Below are 19,149 nucleotides of genomic sequence, written 5' to 3' on the forward strand. Positions count from 1 at the left end.
TGAAGGCACAAGGCTGAGAGTCAGACTGAGTTTTCACTTTGAATCATCATCCTTAGGTGCGGCACGGACCAAGTTCTTAAGTGTCTCTCCTTTGCACTCAACTCCTTTTCTCTTGTTTCCTTTTTAAATTCTTTTCTTCCCTCCCTTACTTCTCTTCCCACTTTTTCTTTCTTCTTCCCTCTCCAACCTCTTGGAGACTGAACTCAAAGTCGTGTGAATTAGGTAAATGCGCTACTACTGAGCTCTTGTCACCCAATTCTTTCGTCTTTGAGATGGATCTCATGTAGGGAGGATGAGCTTAAACTCCTGAACTTCCTGCCCCTAAGTATTGGGATTTATAGGCATACACCACCACATCTGGCTTGTCCAATTCTCTCTCTGTCTTTCTGCCTCTCTCACTTTTTCTCTCCCTACAGGGTTTCATATAGCCCAGGCTGGCCTTGAACTCAATATGTAACCAAGGATGACCTTGACCTTCTGGTACTACTGTGTCCTCCAGAGTACTAGGATTATAGGTATATGGCGCCATACTTAATCTATGCAGTGCTTGAGATTGAACCTGGGCTTTGTGTACTCTAGGAAAGAACTCTACCAGCTGAGCTCCTTCCACAGCCTTGTGTTCACTCAATTATTGACTAAATAAAAACAATACATATCATCGCTAATTGTCAGTAGTAATGTATAATTACAGTCATGTCAAGGGCCCTAGGGGAAAGTGCATCTAGGCATTTTTGGCATTCACTGACAGTCCATGGTTATAGACAGTAGGGGCAACCTGTGTGCACTTGTCCCATAAGCTTCTAGGAGAAGGCCTCGCTGGGAGTGAAAAGAGGGAGACATGTTTGCTTTACTTGCTAGTGCTGACAGACGTGTGGCTTTCTGAATAGGACAGAGACAGACAGTAGCATTTTCCAATGCACAATAAAAGTTTATTTAAAAACAATGCATCCAGTGCTGTGTTTGGCACATGAGGCAACAAGGCACATTCATACTTAACAGATAATTTTGGAAGCTGTCAAAGCAAACCTTTGTATTTTCTTCACAAACTACAGTCACAACACACACACACACACACACACACACACACAAACACACACACACACAGGTATCTCTGTGAAAGGTGATCACTCTTGTTCACCCAGAAGGCAGGAGATATTTACATGGCACTCAGCCCAGCAGCACTGGTTTCTTCTAGGTCTCTGTAGTCTTCACTCTCTAGCAGCTTCTTCCCAAGGGCAGGCAAAGTTGTTTGTCACAAGACAGGTGTGACTCTGATGGTAAAGGCCCCCATTTCTTCTGGAGACCACAAAACCTCCACTGTTGTCGAGCAGGGGTAAAGTCTATCCGCATGCAATGGCATTTCCCAAAATAAATGCATCTACAAGGGTGGGGGAGCGGTTGCCATGGTAATAACAAGAGGCATTGGTTTTCACCTGACATGTTCATGCTGCTCATTTCTTTAATAACTCACAGTCATCACTCCCTCACATTTTAACCTTTTAGTTTTATCATTGCAATATAAAGAGCTTTGTTCTACTCATTCTTCCCATTCTTTAAAACGGTACAGAAATTAAAGGTGAAAACAAAGTAAGTTAAATGTGAGAAACTGTCATATGTTCCTCTGACTTTACTTCCAATTCATGTTTTTACAGTTGAGTGTCCAGATTTCTGAGCAAAGCATGAAATCTGTGGTTTTAATTCTAGCTGGGTAGAGATAGCACTTCTGAACCTCAGCATTAAGAATGCTGACCTACATTTGAAACAGAAATGGTGTAGACTCGTGAAGCCTTGCTGTGGTATTAAGTAACCAACCCATTTGAGTAGATGGTCTTGCATTGTGATGCTTAGATTTGTTTGTCCTAGATCAGTGATTCTCAGCTGTGGGTCACAACCCCTTTCGGGGTTGAATGGCCCTATCTCAGATATGAGATATCCTGCATATCAGATATTTACATTATGATTCATAACAGTAGCAAAATTATAGTTATGAAGTAACAATGAAATAATTGTATGGTTGGAGTCAGCACAACATGAGGAACTGTATTAAAGGGTCACAGCATTAGGAAGGTTGAAAACCACTCTCCCAGGTCCTGGGAGGATTTCATTACTGTTGCTTGAAGATTCTACCTCAGCTGGTCATAAACTCCACTGGAGTGGACTTAGTTCTAGTGAGACAATTCAGTTCGTCTGTATATTCTCCTAGGGCTCTTGATTGCAGGACTGTGCTTAGCCCTACATCTTGAAATGAGGTTCAACATCATTTCTCATAAGGGGTCTGACAAAAATTCCACATTTCACAGAGAAAACTATTGACCTTTTGTAAGTGTCTCAGTGATTATATTCAACCTGTTCTTGTCGAAACCTCTCTCCCATTGTCTACCTACTGTTCTCCTCCACCTTCCTATCCAACAAGGGAGAGGCTGTGTAGCAGTGAGTGTGTTCATAATAAAATGGAGTTTCCTGGTCAAATCTCTTGTGACTGTAGCTATGGACTTCACCTCTGGTCAGAAAGAGACAGAGGGTAAAGGCAATTGTTACAGTAACAAGCAGTTTGTTAGGAGGACTGAAAAACCCTAGAATACATACTTGACTCATTTGAAACAAAATGTAGCTTGTTCAGTATAAAGAAAGAAGCTCATTTCAACAATGACTAAGGAAAACAGAAAACAGTGCCCAGAGTGGTGTGACTCAGGAGACAGAGCAGGTGGACCTCTGTGAATTAGACATCAACCTCGTGCTTATGTAGTGGGTACACTGTATAGTGGGTGTCTATATATAGGTACCCTTTGGTCTTTTAAACAAAATGTAGAAAATGTCCAACATGAGTTTCATGTGTAGAACTACCTTACAGGACCTAGTGGATATTTTAGGTGAAGAAAGTAGATTTGGTCCTTTGTGATCTTCGATTCACTCCACACAGAATGAAAATCTATTGCCATTCACTGCCTGAGGAATTGAGGACGTTTTCTCCCATCATCCCCTTTCAAAGAATTTAATTAAACCCACCCAACAATGATTCCCACCAGAGAAACTCTCACTTCCAAAATCAAGTGTATTCTCTGTCTCATCATTGTGTTTGACTTATAGAGCCTCAGTTGGGAGTGCATTCCTAGTGAACGGTGTGGAGGGACAGCTACTCAGTGCCCCAGAACCACAGAGCAAATTGCTTGGTAGAATTTTTCTTCAGAAGCTAAACTTATAACTAGCTAAGCTGTGGGGTGAGCAGCACACAGCGCCTTGCTTTGCCAATTTCGACTGCTTGGACTCTGAAGTTGTGCAGAGGTCTTCTAATGCCGTGATATCTTTCAATCATCACAACTCAGTCTTTAAGAAATGTTCAGCTATTTACTTATGCACGTTCCAGACGTGAGGTTGAGCATCCCTTGCTGGGATGCAGACTATGAGCCAGGGTTCTTTTACAGGTGTATAGAGCTAGATAAGCTGAATGGCATCTTGTTTGTCTGTTTCTTTGCAGCTTGATGAATGCCTGTGAATTTTGTGTTGTCAGAAGGACGACAAGTGGACAAGCAAAAACTCATCCAAATGTGGTTTAACTGGCAATTAAACTAGAGAATCTTTACCTAGAAGGTCACCACTTGACATGACTGACAGTCTCCTATGTTGAGGACCTGTTGAGAGACTCTCCTCATCACATAGCTAAGAAATACTTGGACATGTTAGGACCTTAACCTAAAGGGCATAACAGCATGCTCTTTTTTTTAAAAAATAGGAATTAGTGAACTGACCAAGGTAGATTTGCTGTCTTGTTAATAGGGGCATTTGAACATCCCCCAAAGTCGCTGCTAGTGGCTTCTTGCTGGTACTCACTAATTGAGAATTGTTCAGGCAGTGCTGTGCTGTATCCAGCTCATATGTCAAAGCCAGTTCATTCTGGCTCCTGGGAGCCTTGGCATATTTGAGCTGGCTGACATTGTGAGTAGCTTGAAGTTGGATCTGATGAGGTTACATACACATGGAAACTTGTAAGTACTGGTTTACCAGAGCAGTTGTTAAACATCTAGCTGCACAGCAGAGATAAAAGTATTTTCTCAACCCCACAGATGGAAGTCAAAGGTGCCCTTGGGTACCTGTGGTGATCAAGGATTTTTCATGTGCACAGTAAAGAGAGAAGCATGACTTGAAACTTCAAAAGGATGGTGGCTCCTTATCCAACAGGGGCTAGAACACAACAGCCAGTAACAACTGAACACCTTGCTTACATGCTTTGGTCTTAGATTTTTAGCTCTACACATTTCTGTTTGGGGGCTAGTTTCTTTTTAGCTCAAATATCATAGCATCGGAGGAATTCCTCTGTTTGAGGAATTGTTCAGAGGTTGTGAAATCAGACCACCTGTGGAATATATTAGCCTCTGGGAATGAATCCCAAATTGAATCTGAATGAATCATTAAACTTCTCCGTTTCTTGGTTTATCCATTTATAAAGATGAATGAGCCGAGATTTGCCTCTTTATTTGAAACATAGTGAAATACAAAGAACTAGCCTTGGGGTAAAGTACACTAAAGCTCCTCACTTTGCCAGTTTGGTTAGAAGTGGACAGCCGAATCACTAAGACTTTGTGCCGCAGTAACTTTGAGGAATATTTGATACTAATTATACCAGGGATGATGAGCATTCAACTGCTCTGGTCAAAGTCATGTAAGTATAGTTGACTGTGAAATACACTATTAGTTTCCATATGTCATATCAGAACCAATTAGGGATTTTTTTTAGGTTGGACGTATCTCAGGATATAATCATTTGAAATATTGATGGAGGGGCAAGTATTCTATCTCAACATGGTCTTCAATATGTGCATTTTTGCTGATACATCGTTGGCACCCACCAGGTCCTAATCCCAGCACCCACTGTTACCTGAAACTAGAGTCAGTTACTCAGCAGCAGACTCTTCACTGATTCTACTGACAATAAGAGACAGAGCTTCTTCAAGGATTAAAACATCTATTCAATCACACACATCTTTAACAAAGCATCACAATAAAAGTAAACATTCAGAAATATTACATCGCAAATAATAACATTCTCAAACATTTCCCATTTGAAATGTTATATTTTTGTGGCAAAGCAGTCAAGATTGTGAGAGAGGCAGGATTAGTCATTTTGGTCCTTTGTATCAACTCATCAGTGGCCTCGATTAAATGGTCCACAGATAAAGTGGCCTAGCCAGCCTAGCCAAGATGCCCTCTATTCTCAGCACCCATAGTGTCTCATCAGAGCTCTTCAACCACACACACACAGCCTTGACTTTGCAGTGAAAAGGTCAGTTATACACATCTGGGAAGTAGGAGAAGCTAAGCAAATGTTTGCCTGATGCATTCAAACAGTTATGAGAAAGAAGGCTTTAAGGACCCAGAACTATACAGAAAAGTTCTCAGAATGTCATTTGAAAGGAGTGAAGAACCACCGAAGTTATTCACTGCTCTTTGTAAATCTTCGTGAATTAAACGAATACAGTAATTCAAAGTCTGTTGTTGAAATGACTTACAACATGGAAAACATTTCTTAACTCAAGGAGTCCCTGATGAAAGTTATATACAAGGAAAAATACACAGTCAGTCAGACCTTCAACTTATTAATCATGCATACAGATTATTAAAACAAGATTTTATTAAGATGGATTTATTATCAGGTACGATTTCAGCTGTCAGCTATATACCATCAATAACTGAACTGGGGTTTATCAGACAATGATGTAAAAAGTGGTTTTTCTCTCACTTTAAGGGAGAGTGGATGATTTTCAGCAGGCTGCTGTATACTGACCAAGTATCTCCTCTGTTGCTGTGTACCTGGGCAGATACATTTAGGAATCTTTTCCCCTTACTCCCTTACTGCCCTTCTCCATTCTGTTTGTATTCCAAAGATTCTAGACCCAAAATGTTTTCCTTTGAGTTTATCTCCAATACTGGTAAGGTTAAGATGTAAAATTATAATTTCTCCAATAATTATCTATGCAAATTTTGGGAAAAATCACTTAGTGTCTCTGCATCTCAACTTTCAAATTTACCAAGTTAAGAAGGGCTAGGGAAGCTCAAAGCTTCCTCTATATTACTCCTGCTTGCATGGGGCCCTTGAGTTATTGTCTGAGGGTCTGGGCCTTGCCTGAAGTTAGAGAGCATGTACTTATACTCACAGAATTCCCTGGAACATCGGTTTGTCTGGGCACTCACATTCCTCAGTACTGATAGCCTTGGCACCAGGAGGCCGGGTGAGTGAGTGGGGTCTTCCTTTACACATCCTTGCTATAGTCCATGGTCAGGTGTCTGACATTCAGGTCAGAGACAGATGGTACAATGGTCATATTCATCATTCTTGGACACACAGAACTATGAAACACACTGCATTTTATAATGGTTAAAGTTGCTTAGCACAAGAACACAGTCTACAAATGCAGACCAATGGTAGAATATTTGTCTATCGTGTGCAAGGTCCTGGGTTTTATCCCCAGCTCCATATACTCACATACAAAGCCAAAATATATAGGTGTGGGAGGAAGTCATGAAAACCAGTTTCCACATGACACTCAAAACAATAAATGAAACCAAAGGCCTAGCAATGAGCAGGCTGGAAAGGTTTTGAGGATTTCCTTTTCTCCTCTGCAATTTAGTTAGTCATTTCAGACATCCTTAGGGGCTTTATGGTGAAATTTATTCACATAGCTGTTGGTATACTCTGTTTTAAGTAGTCAAAAATTAGAATGTTCCTATCAAAAGAATATACTAACCAGACCCAACAAAGTGAGGTCAACACAGGAGGACAGGGGTATGAATATATAGCTGTGTAGACAGGAAGACCAATGACCTCTCTGCTCAGCCCACTGTACTTGAGTCTATATATAAGCCTGGGGACTGTGAGAAAGCTGACTCGTGCTGACTGCCTTTCTGATAAGGATGCCTTTCCATCATGACAACTGTTATATAGGTTTACAGTCTGAAATAATCTTGGAAAACAGAAAGGTTTTGTATAATCAGATGATGGCTGCATTTCCAAACCATTGGAGCAGCAGGTCAAGGGTATGACTAATGGTAAAAAATAGCCAGAAAGGCCTTCACTATATGGTAAAAACTGTAATAAATATTTTGCCAACATTTGTACCTAAGGTTTCTATAATAGGAGGGATCTACATTGTAAAGGAATTTTTAAAAGTGTAAATTTGTGGTTAAATTGGAATCTTTTCCAGATAATTTATTATTGCTGCTGTTGTTATAAACAGAGTACGGGGATCAGCTCTAGACATCCTTCCTAGAGGCAGGGGTGAACTAGCCTCCAAGCCCTTCTGGTTATGAGGAGAAATCCATTTCCCTCTATTTTGAACTCCTAGTCACTCTATAGTGGAGGTGACAGTAGAAGGCAGAAAGGGCTTCTCAGTGTAAAGTTTGGGAGCAAGGCTGTGCTAAGACTTAGGAAGTCTTACCCCACAACATTCTGATGAGATTAAATTTAGATAGACTATCTTGCAATGATTAACTAGCTTTGAGAATTTTCTGGTCTTTTGGTACTTCCATTTTATCTAGTGCAAAGACCTAATGGGCAGGTTGAGATTAGACTTCTGGAGTCAGAACTGCATCTGGATAATCTTAGCATTAGTATCCCTGGGCTGCAACCAAATGAACTAAATACTCAGGAATAGCTTTTCAATCCTGATGACAGTGGATGTAATTCTGTCAGTAATCAGTCTCTCCATGACCCAAACCCATCATGGCTGGAGAGTAGCCGCATGGTGTCCCAAGCTCTTTAAAGTGACAACATACAGCCATGGTGTGGTTTAAAAGTGACAGGACACAGTCATGTTATTTTTTCATGCCCATGAAATTATCATTGAAGTAAAGATTTTTTTAAAAAAATAGCTTATAATTTTAACTTTCTTATTATTCTGTGTATAGTTAATGCTTCTTAATTTGAAATAGTTACCCCTATTTCCTCTCATCTAGTTGAATGATTGACATTCATAGCATGTAAGATGTGCCATGGTTGGTACTGTGTTTGGATTCAAATAGTTTTCTTTCACTAGATTGTATCTGGGTCTGATTTAGCTTCTCCCGAAGAACAATGCACCTTCAGGACCAGGTAGTACACAAGACTAAGGACTGTGTGTCTCCTTATTGCACTTCTTTTTAGGCATGATTGTTTCTTTCCAACGAGGGGCAGTGCACTGATGACCGAATTATAGCAAAGATTTTCAAAAGTATTTACAACACTGTAAGCAATCTAAATGAGATTTCTGGAAAAGAACGAGGTGCCCCACTGGAACATATAACAAATGTGCTCCACAGGCACTTGGAAAGAGGAAAGAAACTCTTATTAAAATTTAACATCAACTTGGCCAGACTTGGGGTTGAATTGAAAGAGCAAAGTGCTGCTCAGTGTAAAAGCCTGGGACGGGAGAAATGCCATTTCTACTGATACAGCTGAAATAATGGGAACAATGGCCAACTGATCTCAAATTCCAAAGGTTATTTAGAACCAAGTCTTGCCCCTGCATAATGGCTTTTCCTTTTGAAATGCCCAATGTGTAGGCATGCAGACTCTATTTCAGTGGAAACAGAATAGTATCTATAACTGTCTCAAAGAAAACAAGCAGGTCTAGATGGTTGTTGGTAGGGATGTCACTGAAAGGACCTGACCTGACTAATGCTAACATTAGTCACACAGGGGGTCAGCCTAGCCAAAGCTCTACAATGCTTTTCAAAAGGTCACAACACTTTATAGAGCATATAACTTCTTCTCTATTCTTCATATTCCCCAGGCTTTTAAATCAACTCACTGCCTCTATGTTCTGAAAGAGTGCCCATCCCAGCGCTTGAACTAAGATAGTGGAAAGGCCTATGCTAGAAGGCCTTTGTAGGATCTGCCACAATTGCACTCAAGCCAACAGATGCAATGCCACCACAGCATAGGTTTTCCTTGTGACAGAAAAAGAGTCTGTAGCACACGCCACTCTAACCAGATAGATCACCCTGCTGTAGAATAATGTCATGGACAAGTGAAGACTTGATATGGGTCATTTCTTATAGAATTCATCATGAAGGAAGTCATCATAATTTGTTCAGCTTTTCTTGAAACACCCAAGTTACCCAGAGCCTTGAACACATCAAGTATAAATGCAAGCACATACAAGCAAAGCTAATGCAGAACTATTCCTAACAAATTATTAAATTCAATGGTAGTAGGACAACAGGAACAGGGTGTGTGTGTATGTGTGTGTGTGTGTGTGTGTGTGTGTGTGTGTGTGTGAGAGAGAGAGAGAGAGAGAGAGAGAGAGAGAGAGAGAGAGAGAGAGAGAGAGAGAGCATATGTAATCTGCAAACAAGATTTTTGATTTTGAAGACTGATCCCCCTGGCAGAAGAAATCCTGCTGGTCAGAGCTCTCTGATTATGAGGACTGTATCAGTGTAGGGCTGAGGAGACGGCAGCCATGGATGAGATGGCAGTAGCTAATCCGCATGGGAGTCAGTTTATTATTAAAATACAATCGTGGAACTATTTCAAGCCATTCTCTGTGCAGCATAATTCCCAATGCAGTATTACCTTTACCCATCAAGTCTAACTCATGTGGCTTCAACGCACCTGTTCTGAGTCTGTTAAGACCATTCAAAGAGAGGTGCAGAAAAGAAGCCATTCTTCTGTGTACGTGGCAGACAAGCTTTGCCAGATTGTCTTTGGGGTTTTATTCTGGAGACTATTCAATTTGGTCTGGGGGCACTTTTGAAACAGCCATTTGGCACTTTCCGTTAGGAGTTCTTAGGCACAGTGTGACAGAGTAAGCTTGGTGAGCCCTTCGCCATGCATTCGATACAGCAGCTGAAACTCAGCAGGCAGCTGGTGAGACTCCTGCCACTTGGTGGTAAATTTGGTTCCTTTTTTGTCATAGTAATGGTATGGAAGATCCTCCCTTGTGTTGGGGTCAAATCCAAAAGGCCAGAATCCATACAAGTGGATCTCTTCACAGACTGCAGATGCAAGAGTGTACATAAGAATACCTGTGCTCAGTCGTTTGGGTGACAAGTGTTTGTTTTTCCAGTACCTGGAGAATGATAAGTACATGTAGATTCAGTGGATGGTGCTGAGGGTTTCAGTCAGATAAGTTAACAGGCAGGCCTAGGAGCTAGATTTTTCTAGACTGTCTAGGTTTCATGGATAGATACACTTCCCAGACCCATAACATTGGCCCATCCCCTTCTAGATAAGATTAAAAATGTCATAAAAATTGAATCAAAGTGGAGCAGAGTGGAGCAAAATGATGAAGTCAAATATTTGGGATAGGATGGTAGATGAACTGGGTTCTCCCCATTTTCAGTAGTGATTCTGGACTGTATTCAGTTATTAAACATTGGGGTCCAGTTGTATTATCCTTTACATTCTTGGAAACGGTACCAGTGTATGTATGTTACCACTGTTGTAATTACTCATTACACACATTTTCCAAAGCAAAGGTTCTAGTCTGGACTATAGATAATACAATTATCCTTCCTTTTGGAGACACATCAATTTTCTAAACTATGAGTTCTCTTTCAGTGGAAGCTCAGTTAAACAGATTTTAAGTTTGGAAGATTTTAGGAAATAACAGGAAAGAACTATCTATTAGAGCATGCACACCTGGTTACCAGGTCTTCGAGAACCCACTTTATAGTAAGATCTGTGCTCTGGTGTGATGACTGGGTTCCTTACATAGGAGGGCAAGAGAGTTGAGGCAAAGAAAAAAAAAGGTTCTACAATTAATCTTTCCTTTAAAAATGCCCTGGGTGATTGTCTCAACTCTGGCTGCATATTAGAATTGTCAGAGGAGTTGATAAAAACACACCAAGTACGTGGTCCTTGCCTCCCTCACTACATTGACTCTTTCAAGTATAGTCTAGGTAGTAGTATAGTACTAGAAAACTCTGATTTTTATGAACAGCCAGAAATGAAAGTTACTGGATTAGATAAAAACATTACATCTCCAGCCAGTCTCCTTGTCAAGTCATAGTGCACAGCACAGAATTCCTTACATATGCAAACATTTAATCACAAAATCACATTATGCCAATTATGATTTATCAAAGAATTTAGAAACTTCTTGATTTGTGGTGATTTTCATGGTTGTGCACTAAGAAGGGGACAGGGAAAATAAAAAGGACTGAGTGATAAACAGTCTTTTCATTTAGCACTTGGTTACCAGTTAGGAATAAACTGAACTTTTTAACTAGAATGATTCATTCATTCATTACAAAGATAAGAGTTTTCCTCAAGAGCTAAACCAATCACAACATCTAGTGAACTGGATGGCTCCCATGCCCAAGAGATTACAATATTGATTTGCCATCTGGTGGGGGTATGAGTTAAATATAATAAAATATACACACCTGTTGACATGTTGCATGATATTTCCAGGCCAAGCCAATTGGACCTTTAACTGACCTCTGTGTTCAACGAAAAAGTCAACTAACGTTCTGGTTACGGTTGCAGAAGTGTGGAAGAAAAATGCTGGGATCCAAAGAATGGCCCCATCAAGCTTTTTTAAACTGAGGAAGAAGTTGTTACGGTCCTGAATGGTTAGAAGATTGTTGTAGTATTTTTCCAGGATGCTGGGGTTGAAGGTTGTAAGGTTGGTTTTCCTCCCAACATCCTTTTGGAAAGCTTCCGTAGGGGCAAAATTGCATCGAAAAACAAAATCTGATTTATCTATTTCTTGCCCACACTGACTCCCTGTCAAGATTCCACTGTTTCCAACCACAGCACAAACATTATAACGCTTATTCATAATGGGTGACACATCTGGGAGCAGTGAGCGGAAGTTATTGCTAATGGAGAAAACATATTTGTGACTGGAATAATCATAATGCATCAGTTGTCCAATCCGAACACTATTCTTGGTCAAAGAAAAATTTTTTATTACATCGACATGCTGAAGGATTTCTTGCCTAAAATAAAAAAGATTCGTTAAATGCATTCCATTCAAAAGAACAAAGTTTCCATCTTAAGCTTAAGCTTCTATTTAATTCAGACATGAATCTTAAGCACATTCAATTTAAGTATGAGCATACATTCATATTTGTGGGCTCCAGAGGGAGGACTGTCTTTTTTCTATATATATATATATATAAAATGGACAGGCATGCACTACATCTCAGTCAAGTTCTAAATGGGATCTTTGGATGGTTGTAAATTCAGTATACAATTTAGCCACTATTTCTTGGTATTCTGGTTTACTCTAAGAGTGCATTTGATTAAGGAGAAGACAGGTGCCAAACTGTGTTAGAAAATACGGGGAGACAATTTACACAGGCCTCAAAGAGCTCACATTAATGCAAAACATCGGTGACTTAGAGTTTTTTTTTTTTTGGTGTTTCGAGACAGGGTTTCTCTGTATTGTTTTGGAGCCTGTCCTGAAACTCGCTCTGTAGACTAAGCTGATCTTGAACTCACAGAGATCCACCTGCCTCTACCTCCCAAGTGCTGGGATTGTGACTTAGAGTTTGTAACTAGGGACTATTGTTTGCTACTGGAGTGTAGTTCTCAGGAATATACAATACTACAGGAGTCCAAATGAATAGATAGATGTGGGTATGTACATAGTATAGTACTATCTATTATTAAAATATGGAAATGCGAAGAGCAGTGGGTGTGGCTAAATACTGTTTTTTTCTTGTTCCACCATGTGAGTGCCGGATCAGTCAGGCTTGCTAGCCAAACACTTCACCTGCACAAACAATTTTACTTTTTTTTTTAACTTTTATTTTTAAATTTAAATTAGAAACAAGGTTGCTTCACATCTCAATCCCAGGTCCCTCTCCTTTTCCCTCCCCTCCTCCCTCTCCCTCCCCTTCTCCCACACCCTCCCACCAACTCCCCAATACTCCCTCATTTCCCTTGGGAGGGTGAGGCCCTCCATGAGGGTGTCCATAGTCTGTCATTTCATCCAGGGCAGGGCCTAGACCTTCTCCCAAGAGTCCAGGCTGAGAGTGCATCTCTCATTGTTGGATGGGTACCCAAAGTCCATTTGTATGCCAGGTGTAAATATTGATCTACTACCCAAGGCCCAATAGATTGCCTAGGCCTCCTCCTCACTGATACCCACATTCAGGGGGTCTTGATCAGTCCTATGCTGGGTTCCCAGCCATCAGTCTGGGATTCATAGAACTAACCCTTGTCAGGTCAGCTGTTTCTGGGGGTTAAACCAGCCCAGTCTTAACCCCTTTGCTCATCAGTCCTCCCTCTCTGTCACTGGGTTCCTTGAGTTCAGCTCAGTGGTTAGCTGTGGGAGTCTGCCTCTGCTTCCATCGTGGGTGTGGGTAAATACTTAATAGAAATGAGATGATAATCTCACTTAGGTCTGCTGAATAGTGAAGCATGGATCTATTTTTCTGCTTGATTATATGGAATTACAGTTTGGTAGACTATAGCTAATAAAAAAGCCATCAAAACCTGGAAAAACACAAGAGAAAAGTGATACTTAGGATTGCTTTCATCTGGATTTCATACTGAGCTTTCTGTATGATTGTCTCCTCTCAATTCTCAGGACTTAAAATAGTCAAAAGACAGGTAACGTGCTACTTTGCTTCCCGTTCTCCAGTGACAAGAAAGCAAACTGAAACACCTATGCTTTCTGTTTAAACCACAGCAGGGAGAAAAGAAATGTTATCAAGTCCTAGGACAATGAATGAAGAATGATATACCCTTCAGTTTCCAGTTACCAGCACAATTTTTAAAGGGGTTAAACAAACAACTTCAAGTGATACTCTTAAAATTAATTACAGGCTTCCTAAGAAATGGTTTGAAAGGCAGGAAGTTTTAAGAAGACAGAGTTCTTTTGATTGATAGCCTAGGATACTAGACCAAGTGTAGGAAAATACTGTAATCAAATTAGAGATGTGTTTGGGGGACAGGTGTAAGGCGCTCTTACCTCGAAAGCTGTCTGTACTGTCTGCAAAATTAAATTTATATGAAAATCCCAAAGGCCAAAGCTGAAAAGCACTTCCATCTCATCTACACCATGATTTAGAGTTTAAGGTCACAAACTAGTTTGTAATTAAACAAATATACTTAAACAATTCTAATCATAATCCTATGATTGTATCAAGTTAAAAAACATTTTTCCCTGAAACTACGTGTTTCTTTTGATTCTGTTAGTAGATTATAATTTTTCAAAAAAGTACAGTGACAATAAATGCCAGGGCAAAAAATACAGCTCCTTTACTGGTTTGTAAAGTATCACAGCTCTAATGAGTACACTAGATGGCTCACATTGCATTTCATGGCATAATAATCCCACCAAAGGGATGGGGTGAATCTGTGGTTTTGAGACCAGAATCACTGAGATTTAATTAATTTCCTTCTTCTCCCCCCCCAGACAAAACCAAACAATAAAGACAAAATTTCTTCATGTATAAAAACAGGTTACTACAAGCACTAAAGCTGCAGAGGCTTACTGAAAACAAACAGGCAAAACCCAACCAAAATCATGTGTACACACATATATTTGGGCCTGCATCTCCACTAGGAATGTGATGAGGCTGCATTATGTTTTCCGTGTCTCAGTAAGATTGTATAATTACATTTTTTCAAAGCGGGGGATCATCTGCTTGCAATTAACCTTTTTTTTTTTTTTTAAATAGGCAACTTTGATGCAGCCAGACTTTACATCATGGTGTGCTCAGGTAAGGCCAAATTCGGAAGGATACTGACCATCCCGAGTCTTCCTTTTTAGAGGACATTTGAGAGGGATGGCTACTCATCACCTCCTCTTGTATTTAGGAGAGGACAAAGCTGTAGGTGAGATGAATTGTGGGGGTCTTTTTTTTTCTTTTCTTTTCTTTTTTTTTTTTTTGCTTGTTTCTGTTTGCCTTTTGGTGGTTTTGGATATGTGTTTTGAGCTGTTTGCTTTATTTACTTTCAAATTTAAAGCAATGACAGACAACAACCAATCAACCTCTCCTCCTATCCTACCTTTGATGTAAAAACGCTGTCCGATTAAATGTCCATTTAGAAGGTTTCTCTTGGAGTTCATGGGTGAGAGAATTCGTAATGGGCACAAATGACGGGTCTAGAAACTTCAGCGCAAACTGTGACCTAAAGAGGAGCATGAATTCAGACAGGCACGGGCCTCAGCAAGGGGAACACAGAGAGCAGTGAGACAGCTCCAGCCACAACCGGAAGGGGCAGCTGGCACACCGGGAGGCCCACCGCACAGCCCCTCTGTTTTGGCATATTCTCTTGCTTTTACACACACCCGGAAGAAAGGAAGAAAAGGGGAAACTCTTCCTCATTGTCCAGCCCTGAGGGTGTAGGAGAGATCATAAAAAAGATGGCGGTCACGCAGACAGCCAGGGTCGGATCCCGGTGCAGGGCTGCTGTCCGCGGCGAAGCAGGGACTTTGAGTCAGCACCGCGGACAGCAGCCTCCTCTGACCCGACCCAACCACCCGCCCCGAGAATTGATTTTTGGAGAAAGGGCAGAGGAAATTCGAGACTCTGGAGAAAGGGGTGGGGGTGGGGGTGGGGGGGCTCCAGCCTTAACCTTTTCCTTCCCAAGCCCGAGTCTGATTGCACCCTCATCCCTTAGCTGGAGACCCGGAGAGGCTGCCTGCAGCCGGGCTCTCCTGTCCAGGCCTGGCTTCTTCAGGTTCCGCATCCCCGGCCCAGCTTGCCCACAGGGTGCAGCTTGTGGTTGCCACCGTCCCATTAGGAGGCGGTGTGGGGAGAGCTCCTTGGGCACAGGTACGGGTGGGGCTCCCGAGGAGCTGTGCCCGAGCTGCGCCCCGCGGTGACTTCGACCAGGCAAGGGTGGGCGGCCCACAGCATAAGGCTTGCTTCCCGCAGGGGCTGAGGAATTGCAGAAATCCAGGAAAGGAGGAGGCGGGTGGCAGCGGGGGAAGGGTCGAGGAGAAAGCCCTAGGGGCTTCAAGAGACTAAACCTGCGCATCATTAGATGAGAAAGGGGAGGAGGGAAGGGGTGTGAGAGCAGTTGGCGCCTGCGCCATTAAATCGCCCCAGCCAGGCCTTCGGAGCCCGCCGCTAGCGCACAGTCAGGGCACCCACCTCCTGTCTTGCCCATCTTAGGGTCCAACACCTCCTCCCGCCGTCCAAACACCGCCTCTCACCCTACCACCAACACCCCAGTTTTGCAATGGGGGGAGGGGACGCAGAGGAATAATAGGAGAAATTCAATCACATCGATTAGGACAAAGGCTTTTAAAGGGGCTTTGGGTTAAAAAATAAAGTGGAGAAGGAAGAGAGAAACAGAAAACAGGAGGGGAAGGACCACGCAGTTACCAATAAAACCTAAACACCATTCTCTCACTGTCCCCCAAACACACCACCGACCCGAGGTACCCGAGGGCGCTCAAACAGTGGTCCACACTCACCGGAATCCCGCGTGGAACATGTACATTCGGGGCGCCCCCGGGTTGGCGTACTTGGGAGTGGTGAAGATGTTCTCCTTTTTCAGGGACACGTAGCTGATAAGCGATAAAATCAGCAGGGCCACGCTGAGCATGACCAGCCCTAGCACACTGGCGACTCGGGCCATTTTGCAATTTCTCATCCCGGGCTAGGCAGGATTCAGGGAAACCGGGGAAATCGGTCCATTGAGCGGCCAGCAGCCTGCTGGCGTGTGAGTGTGTGTGTGTGCGTGCGTGTGTGCTCGCGGGCGCGTGTGAGTGTGTGGCGGGGGAGGGGGGGACCCAGGCAGTTGAGTCGCGGAGGGCAGGGGGTGGGGAACGACCTGGAGCCCCGGGAGAAGCGGGAGCCGCCCCCCACCCCACCCCGGGGTCAGGGGAGAGCCTGGCCCGGAACTGAGCAAGAAGATGGAGGGTCTGCGAGGCGGCGGGGCGATGGAGCACGCCAAGCAGTGCGTCTCCGGCTGCCGGCTCAGGCTCCCCCCGCGCGTTTCCAGCAAGGTTGCCATCTCCGCTGCCGCCTGCAAGATAAATGTGATTGGAATAGTGTTACAGTTCGATCTAAGCACAGGATTTAATTAATGAACTCTAATCTCCTAAATAACCAGGGGGAGGGGTGCGGGGGAGGGAGAGCAGAGGGGAAACGGGGTGGGGTGGGTGGGGATGGAGAAAGGAAGCTGTGAGGCTGGAGCCCACTCCAATGGCCTCCAGAACCCCCGCTAAGGGTACAGTTGAGTAGGTGGCTGTCAGGAGACTGATGGCCAAACTTAGTTTAATGAACCATTCATTACTTTATAAAATACATCACCAAATAGGACGATAAATAACCTGATTTGTTACTGTGGAGTATAAACACCAGCTGGGCACGTCTGGGAGATGCAATGAGGATGTGTTTCAGGAAGGCAAACGTTTAAAGGCTTTCTCATCTCCATCAGGCATCATCACCCGAGTCCCACAGGCAGCACCTGCTGCAGCATCCCTGCAAGGAAGATTCAAATGGTAGCTGGGTCAGCCTGCCTTGGGGACATTTAAGAACATTTTAGAAGGTCTCATCATGCTCCTTCTTATATACTTACCCATAAAGGATGGGTACAGCCTAAGTGTGCAAGTTCTGCCTCTGTGTCCCTCATGCGCCTCTCAGCGCTTGGCCTACGTACCCCAGCATCAGGCTTGGAACAGTCAGGCCGCATTGACTCTCTATCACTCACTACCTTTTGGGGTCATTGTCTTTCAGACTGCCACAGCCCTCAAAGGCCAACTTCTCACCTCTACCTTCTTTCAATAGTGCTCCTTGACTAGGAACTTATCCCTATGCCAGCCTTCTGGCTGGGATAGGTGGCCTAAGGTGTCTAGAAGCCAGGGCTATTATAAATGCACAAAATGCTGTTTGTAGAAGCTCAAGACCCAGGTAGGAGAGGTTTGCCTGGAGTGTGGTAGGAGAATTCATTTTGTACTGCTTGACCATATTGCTTCGTCATATGCTGTCTATCTTAATATTCATTAGAAATGCAAATCCACCCACTTTTAGTTGCACTCTGAAGTAGCTCACTTATTTCTTCAGCTTTGCTCTTTGCTGTGAGATTATGGTCTCTTCTCCTCTGGCTTTATCCTTGATTTGGTCATTCCTGTCCTGGTTAAGAAGCGCTATTGAAAGAAGGTCGAGGTGAGAAGTTGGCCTTTGAGAGCTGTAGTGGTTTGAAAGAAAATGGCCCCCAAAGGCACTGACACTATTAGGTGTGGCCTTGTTGGAGGAGGTGTGGTCTGGTTGGAGGAAGTGTGTCACTGTGGAGGCAGGCTTTGTGATCTCATATATGCCCAAGTCATGCTCACGGTCTCAGACCACTTCCTGTTGCCTGTGGATTCACATATAAGAACCCTTAGCTCCTTCTTCAGCATCATGTCTGCCTGCATGATGCCCGGTTCCCTCCCATGATGACAATGAGCTAAACCTCTGAAATGTAAGAAAGCCCCAATTAAATGCTTTCCTTCATAAGAGTTGTTGTGGCCATGGTGTCTCTTCACAGCAATAGAAATCCTAAGACAAGAGCCTTTTCCATAAAGCAAGTTGAGATTTCTCCAAGAGACTTCTTTTCTGTGCTTCTTGCCTTTATGAAGGTGGAATCACTCAATGGTATGTGCTGCTTTAGGGACTGTAAATTCACAAAAAGGGAGGCCTCTTGGACTGTGAGCTCCTACAGAGCAAGGATTATGTCTGTTCTCTAGTATTGTCTCATCTTGATGGAATGTTAGTCAAATGTTTGAAAACCAGGAAAGCTTTCTCATCAGTTACATGTCTGGCTGTGGTCAGTGACACACAGGATACTTCAGTTGTCAACAACAATGGTAAAGATGTTTATACCAAAATATGAGGATTTGGTCAAGAAGACACAGATAATCTTTTCCTCATGGAGTTTTTTTGTTACTTAAGATTCAGGGACTCAGGAAATGGCTTGGTTGGTAAAATGCCTGTCACTCAAGCGTGAGGGTCTAAGTTTAGATCACTAGCACTCACATAAAAGCTAGGCACTGCCATGCTAAACAGGAAGGGAGGGAGGGAAACAAGGAGGCAGGTGTATTACTGGGGCTCATTGGACAGCTATTTAAGCCAATGGGTTAATTCTGCATTTAGTGAAAGAGCCTGTCTCAAAAACTAAAATGGTAAATGATTGAAGATGACACCTGATGTCAACCTCTGGAATTCATACACATGAACAATACATGCACAAGCACTCACATGTGCTTATATCCACATAAACAC

At 42.8% G+C, this 19,149-nt stretch overlaps 1 protein-coding gene across 2 annotated transcripts; it reads right to left on the reverse strand.

Annotated features, from left to right (window-relative positions):
* Positions 1-907: 907 nt before the first annotated feature.
* St8sia3 (ST8 alpha-N-acetyl-neuraminide alpha-2,8-sialyltransferase 3) lies at positions 908-18,106 on the reverse strand. Of its 2 annotated transcripts, XM_005074661.4 has the most exons (6): positions 17,914-18,106; positions 17,220-17,370; positions 16,359-16,912; positions 14,942-15,064; positions 11,359-11,916; positions 908-10,040 (listed from the first exon to the last, which is right to left on the reverse strand). In XM_005074661.4, exons 3-6 carry the CDS (start codon positions 16,535-16,537, stop codon positions 9,758-9,760), a joined length of 1,143 nt encoding a protein of 380 aa, XP_005074718.1. In that variant the 5' UTR covers positions 16,538-16,912; positions 17,220-17,370; positions 17,914-18,106; the 3' UTR covers positions 908-9,757. The 2 variants fall into 2 exon arrangements, with proteins under 2 accessions (XP_005074718.1, XP_040597650.1); XM_040741716.1 differs by lacking the exons at positions 16,359-16,912; positions 17,220-17,370; positions 17,914-18,106 and adding an exon at positions 15,512-15,677.
* Between the last annotated feature and the right edge of the window lie 1,043 nt (positions 18,107-19,149).

The sequence above is a fragment of the Mesocricetus auratus genome, unplaced genomic scaffold (assembly GCF_017639785.1).
Source record: "Mesocricetus auratus isolate SY011 unplaced genomic scaffold, BCM_Maur_2.0 Super-Scaffold_6730, whole genome shotgun sequence".
Lineage (NCBI taxonomy): Eukaryota > Metazoa > Chordata > Mammalia > Rodentia > Cricetidae > Mesocricetus > Mesocricetus auratus.

Bases quoted from the DNA above. Each gene is read 5' to 3' on its own strand.
- St8sia3 (XM_005074661.4), bottom strand. From the start codon at position 16,537: ATGAGAAATTGCAAAATGGCCCGAGTCGCCAGTGTGCTAGGGCTGGTC. The intron at 15,065-16,358 runs GTGAGTGTGGAC...GCTCCTCTTTAG, and splicing joins ATGTTCCACGCGGGATTCCG to GTCACAGTTTGCGCTGAAGT. The intron at 10,041-11,358 runs GTGTGTATATTT...ATCATTCTCCAG, and splicing joins ATCATGCAACATGTCAACAG to GTACTGGAAAAACAAACACT.